The sequence below is a fragment of the Alexandromys fortis genome, unplaced genomic scaffold (assembly GCF_014885135.2).
Source record: "Alexandromys fortis isolate MF-2015 unplaced genomic scaffold, M_Fortis_MF-2015_v1.1 scaffold_5, whole genome shotgun sequence".
NCBI lineage: Eukaryota > Metazoa > Chordata > Mammalia > Rodentia > Cricetidae > Alexandromys > Alexandromys fortis.
Window position 1 is genome coordinate 18,917,154 of NW_026067924.1, and position 7,046 is coordinate 18,924,199.

The window sequence follows — 7,046 nt, forward strand, 5'->3', positions numbered from 1 at the left end:
GCAGCAGGGATCTATGGTTCAGCATTTTGAACTTTTTAAATGTCTCTGCTATTACATTTTCATGATGACCAGGGATTGTTCATTAACATGGAGACTCTTAGCAGATTCACATAGGACCTAACCCAAAATTGTTTTCTGTTCTGCAAATAAGTTTACTTCATTAGTTCTTACTTTTTCTCATCTTTATAGTTCAAAGAGAGAATGTATGGAATCTTTTAGCTTCTAGTTCCCTCTATCCAGTAATATATGTATCTAGCCAGTATCTCTTCCCTGAACTTCCTCCTCGTGGCTTACTTTTATTTGATCTGAATAAATATTCTCTACTTTATGCATCCAAACAGAATGGATGTTCTGTTCCCAGTTGTCCTCCCTGTCTTCTTCATCTCAGTACACAGCAGTTCTTTTATGTTCCCTTCTGGTTCTCATTTCAGTCCATCCTTCATGTCCAACCGCCAGATAGTTCTTACCACCTCTGCTGCCATGGCCTAGTCTCCTAACTCCATATGTTTTTTTTTTTTCTGAGTTACTGCCATATTGTGTCTGCTGAGAGGACCCTGGATTCTGCTTCCTTCACAGTGTACATACTTACTATACACACTGGTCATAATTGGCTTCTGGAGAACCCCTTCTATCTTATTTGGAGTGGAAGTCTTCATAGTGGTACCTGTGGTCCCACATGCCCATGCCTTGTTTCTCTTCCCAGTTCTCATCCCCTTGTGCTATCTCCCATGCTTCAGCTGCCCTGACGTGTTGGCCACACTTCTTCCTGGGTGACCAACCGCACCCAGGGCCTTTCCTCTACCTATCTTCATCCTGATATCCTCAGGTACTTCTCCCTTATCTTTTTCTAGTATTGCTAGGTGAACTTACTCAGTGATGTCATCATGGCCAGTTTCAGATCACGATTTTCCCAAACCCTTATCTTTTCCTTGCATCTGTGATCTCTAGGAGGTGAGTCCTTCCAGAGTAGGCTATGGTCTGGGCTTGTTAGTCACTGAAATCCAGGGTTCAGAGGATGGCCTGCTGGAGCTCTGGTATGCAAGTGTATTTGAGGAATGGGTGAAGTGTTCTTGGAAACACCTGGATTTTTCATGCATTATCTATCTGAAATTTGTAGTACAGATTTGTATTTTGGTCCTCAGTTTAGGCCTGTCTCATAAATGATGAAAATACAATCACATTCTTATCCAGTCTTTGTATCTTAATATTTGCCTCAGCATATTTGTTAACTAAAAGTTCAGTAATATTTTAATATTGCTAAAGGAATATTTTGTGGTCAGTTATATTTATATGTACAGTCTGTACAACAGTGTTGATATAGTGACTCCATCCTTACAGGTACTTTCAGTCTATATGTTGTTGAACTACACTGAGGCAGTTTGCATGTATGATGATGCTTAACCTCTGGGCGTCAACATGTGTATCCTCTAAGAATGAGGACATTCAAAATACTGATCAATTCTGCAACTTGCTTTTGTAGACTTTCCTTTTTTTATCATTCTTAAAAAATGACATTTTCTTTAAAACTCATAAAAATGTGTGTGTGTGTGTGTGTGTGTGTGTGTAGGATCACCATGCTCGTCAGAAGACAACTTTGTGGAGCCTTTTTTCTTTCTCCGCCTTTCTGAGGACCCTGGTGACTGAGCTCAGGCTCTTGTGCTTGGACTGCATGTGGTTTTATCCACTGAGCCACCTCACAGACCCTGGTTGTTTGGAAAATTGTTATTTAATCCAGGTCTTTCATCACTTTTTATGTCTGCTCTTTATGTCCTTTTCATTTTGAAGAGTGTTCACACTGCTGCCTTTACTGTTTTGTTTTGTTGACTTTTTTTTGGCCTCTTATTAATTACTTCCTTATAATTGATTGCTTACTTATAACTACATTCAGGTTAAATATTTATAGTGGGGAGTATGCTGTAATGTTTATTGCAACGCAATAAATGATATCATGTGAACTTGTTCCAGTCAGGTGCTGACTGCAGGTCTCCCCTCTATAAAGGCGTATTGTCCCCCCAACAGAGCTGAACTTATTCAAGAGGTAATACTTTGAAGCTCTCTCTCATATCTTTAATACTTGGTTATATACTAATGTTTCTTTTTTATTTTTATTTATTTATTTATTAAATATATACTAATGTTTCTTGCCTAAAGAACACCTGCACTGAAATTATAAACCAGCTTTTCTAATTTTCTTTCTCCTATATGTTTGTCTGATCTCCTGTCTGCTCTTAGCTGTTTCTACAGTAGAGCCACAATCTACTAAGATTTAGGTTTTCTTTTCCAGAGTGAATTCCAACCATGCTGTTATTAGTCAGACTTACATCAATGTTCACACTCTTTCCAGTTGAACAGTAGGTGGTCTTTCAAGATAGCTGCACATATTTTTTAAATAGTCATGAGATTTTGTTTTTTGTATTTCCTAAGAAATCTGTATTATAAAAAAGATTGTAAAAAGTGTTCACAGACTCTAATAGATGCATAGAAATTCTTTGTTATTTCAGTTGGCATACAAAATACTGGATTATATTATTACACCGCCATACATTGTTGATCTTCTTGCAGCGCCTGATGCCACACTCATGGTTTGTATTCTTTAAGTTTATGTTTGGGCCCATTCTCCATCTTGAATTTGGTTTTTGGGTTTTTTTTTTTACATGATATAAGTTAGAGGTTGAAATTTATATTTTTTTCCAGTTTTATATGGTTGTCCTCGCATACTTTTCTGAAAACAAGCTTTATTTCTTCATTCTATTGCTTTGATATTTTCATCAACAGTCAAATGCCAATGTATATGTGCATCTATATAGGCCCCAACTTTATCTCATGATCTATTATTCATTTATCCTTAGCAGTGACATACTATTCTGATTGATGAAGCTTTATGGAAAACCTTTAAGAGAACACAGCCTTCTAGTTTGGTTCTATTTCAAGATTTCCTTAGGCATTATCATCTTTGCATTTTTTATAAAAAGAAATCTTTAAAATTTTTTCTTTTATTTTTTGAGATTGTATCCCTTCCCTTTTCTACCTGTAAACCTTTTTCAAATTTATGATTTTTCATTAGTTTTTTGTTACATATGTATATATACATACATATTTCTAGATACATAAACATATGTGTGTGTTTGTATTTCTAAATATGTAAACCCAACCTGCTCAGCCTGTATAATATTATTTGTATGTATATTTTCAGGGGCCACCATTTTGTTTTGGATACCCAGTTGGTGTACTATTCCCTGGGGAAGATTAGTTTCCCATTCTCAACATTCTTTAGTTTCCTGTATTTCTTTGTGTAGGGTTGAATCCTCATGGGCTTTCCCCATCCGTGCTAATATGTTGGCAGGTCCATTGTTACTGTCCTTACTCGCCTCAAGGTAGTCAGAGTCATGAGACTTTGTGGCTGTAGCTTCTGACATTCCTGGGGGACACCATCTCACAGCAATTCCTTGATCCTCGGCCTCCTACAATCTTTCTCGCTCCTCTTTAGCATTGGTCCCTGAGAGTGTTTTGTATCCACTGGGACTGGGCCCACAACTCTGCATTGTAATTGGTTGTGGTTTTCAGCAGTAGTCTCCATTTGTTGCAAAGAGATATTTCCTTGGTGAGGGGTGCACTTGTCTGCTGGCATTGTGTCTTTATCAGATAGGATCACCATGTTTAATGCATATATCAACAGAATGGCCTGGGGGAAAATATAGATGCTCACATGGTTTTGCTGTCCCTGAATCAGAATAGCCATTTGAAACTGACATTCGTCATTTTTTAACCTGTTCACGGTTTACAGACATTGACACTGTCACTTCATGTCTCAGCCAGATCTCCCTTGAGAAGAAACCATTAACCCTTTCTGGGAAAAAAAAAAAGAATGCAGTAAAGCAAAGCAAATATTTCAGCTTTGTAGACCATCGATTTTCTTCTGCAGATGTTCGATGTTCATTCCTGGTGTTACATTATCCAAGACAGTACATATAGAATAGCAGAATTCTAGTAAAACTTTCAGAAATGTGATTTGGCTGACTTAATGAGAGCAAAAATAGCAAGTATAGAGACTTTAAATGTGTGGATATGGTCTGCCTTGTCTCTTATGCTCCTTCACCTTTCATGACAAGAAAATGCCTATGGTTTATGTGGTCCAAGGAGATGGCAGACAGGGCAAACTTAGCCCTAACATAGTGTGAAATTAAGGTGTGGGAGACAGAGTTGCTTAGCTGTGAATTTGACCTTTGCACTTCAGAATGAATAAAGGTTGTTTTAAGTTTTATATAATTAACCTGCTCAGCCAATAGTAGGATGTTGTTGACCCAACTGACATGGAAAATACACAATATTTTCAAATTTTAAAGCATTGCTTTCCTTTTACAACATCCTGAAGTTGATTCCTACAGAGATTCTCAGAATGTTTTTGCTGATTTGCCGAATCTGAGGAGAAAAGTAACCCAAACACCGTGAACTAATATCACCCACTTTGGAGGAACATGAAAGAGGGCTGTGGAGATTCTTGGCTGATTCTGTTCTGAATCCTAACAGCATGACATGACGTGTGGACTTAGTTCCTCCTGTTTTAAACAAACTGTGTACAAAGTACATTGGAAAACTGAGGCAAACGTAAAAGGAGAAAAATAAAATCTCTTCACTTATATCTCAGATTTTTAGATTCTGATATGTCATGAATACATCTTTTAAGAAATTAATTTATAGACATGTATATATACATGAATGTGCTTCATTTAGCATTAGAGTTTTATTATAGTTATTACAATCTAAGCACTGTCCTAACTTATTATAAAGGCTTGATAAAGGATCCCTTTGAATCAGTCTTTCGTGGCTATTCCAGGAATATCCTTATCTGCTTGTCCCTTTTCTGTTAGATAGCAGGTTAATTTTCTGATTGAAACTATTACAAATATTTATTTTATGATTAAAAATTTTACTGGCAACTTTATTGAAAGGCTACACATACATGTCTATGAATGTAAAACTACCAAGTGAACACAGGGTCGAAAGGTAGAACTTTACCAAGTTCCCTAGACACACTCCTGCTTTGAGCGTCCAGTCACCAGCTCTTCCTTCAAGGCAGCTGCTAACTGACCTCCCATACAGTAGATTAGCTTTCCATTAAATGTCTGTGGTTTGGTTAATTTCCTTTAAACCTCTGAAAGTAGAGTTACTATAGCAAGAAGTATACTGTAAGATACCAGTTCATATTATTAAAGTGCTTTTAAAAAACAGTGTTATATCATGCCAGCACGTGATACAAATGTGTGGAGAGGACATCTGTGCCTGAGCACGGGAAAGTGGAGAGCAGCGACAGGTGGAAGGGGAGAGAATGCGGGAAGCAGGCGAAGTGGAACGAGACCACACTGCCTGGGGGAATCTTAGCCATCTGCTTAAGTTCTCTTTCTTCCTAAAAATGATCTCGGCCTGAATGCTGCCTGTCAGTCCTGTGACAATTAGAAAAATGAGCATATGAATGGGACACAAGGTACCTCCCAGCTTTCTGTCCACATTCATGGTCAAAGCAAAACATGAGTATCAGCGGGGCCTAAAGCACGAGCATAGCCCTTCCCTGGATGGGAAGCTGGGGTGCCCGGCAGTGCAGCCACCCGCTGTTTCCATCCCATGACCTCACCCCATCTCTGAGGACTCTGCTCATTTAGATAACTCCTGCAGTCTGATTCTAGAATGAGTCACTCCAGGTCTTGGGGAACCCCGACGTGGAATCATAACTTACGTAATTATCAATCTAGTGTTTGTATAGTGTTTGACTTTAGGGGATATAAATCCTACCTTCCTAAGATGCCCAGAAAAACATACTTGTTTATGAAGAGGTGATGGGGAAATTCCAAATTGAATGATGTCTTTATGGTAGAAAACAATTCCTCCCTGGGAACTATGCTATATTAGTTTCTGTGTTCTGCTTCCACCATCTGGCCCATGGATGATAGCAAGACCATGGCGTTGTATCTACTGGTGTGGCAAAGAGCTGGCTCCAGGTTCCGGAAAACGCTTCAGCATTTGTGCTTAATACCCCGACTTCATCATTTCCTACTGTAACCTTGTTTTCTCCTTTATTGGCATTCTTTTCTAAAGCAGCCACTTAGTAATATGGAGTACAAGTGTTGCTTCTTCTTTTACTTCCTCTTTTTTCCTCTCTCCAAACTTAAGTGTCTTATGACAAAGCACCGTGGTTCAGTTAGACTGAATCTCCCAGGGGTGAGGGTAGCCTGCTTGTATGCCCCCAGTATGGGTTTAATATGGATTTTCTCTTTTGCCCTCTGCAGGTTGCTTCCCACTAGGGATGGTGGAGTTGAATGGAGACTCCTCCAGGCCTCCTCCAGGATGAACCACCTGCCAGAAGACATGGAGAATGCTCTGAGCGGGAGCCAGAGCTCACACGCCTCTCTGCGGGACTTCCATTCCATCAACCCCGCGCAGCTCATGGCTAGGATCGAGTCCTATGAAGGAAGGGAAAAGAAGGGGATATCTGATGTCAGGAGGACTTTCTGCCTGTTTGTCACCTTTGACCTCTTATTTGTAACATTACTGTGGATAATAGAGCTAAATGTAAGTTGATTTTGTTCATGACTACTTGTTTCCAGAGGTACAAAATTTACATTTTTTTCCTCCTCTTTTTTTGTCTTATTTAGTGAATTCCATCTTTTTTTTTTTTAAATGATGCAGTGTAACCTGGCTCCAGCGGACTTAATCTTTTCTTTTTAGTGTTAGTGTAAATACACCTGGTGAACTTCAAGTTCACTTCCGCTGGGATCATGAAATTTGAGTTCCTAGTGCTTATCTTAGAACAGAGAGCTGGAAGCCGCACAGCCTGTAGGACAGATTCACCTGTCTGTCTGTAGGAAGCTTTGCTGGGACACAGCTCTGCTCGTTGTGCAGAGGCTTGTTATCCATGTCTGTGCTCTGGCTTGAGTAGTAGAGGAAAACCTGACTCAAAAGGCAAAAATGACTATTTCCTGGGCCTTTTTTTTTTTAAATATAATTTTTTTATTGAAAAAAAAAAAAAGATTTCCGCCTCCTCCCCGCCTCCC

At 39.1% G+C, this 7,046-nt stretch overlaps 1 protein-coding gene across 1 annotated transcript in view; it reads left to right on the top strand.

Moving 5' to 3' along the window:
- Stard3nl (STARD3 N-terminal like) overlaps positions 1-7,046 on the top strand; it is a 34,026-nt gene that overhangs the window by 11,418 nt on the left and 15,562 nt on the right. Inside the window, exon 2 of the mRNA XM_050142551.1 lies at positions 6,282-6,564. Coding sequence (XP_049998508.1) covers positions 6,340-6,564 — 225 coding nt within the window. The 5' untranslated portion in view covers positions 6,282-6,339. The remainder of the gene's footprint in view (positions 1-6,281; positions 6,565-7,046) is intronic.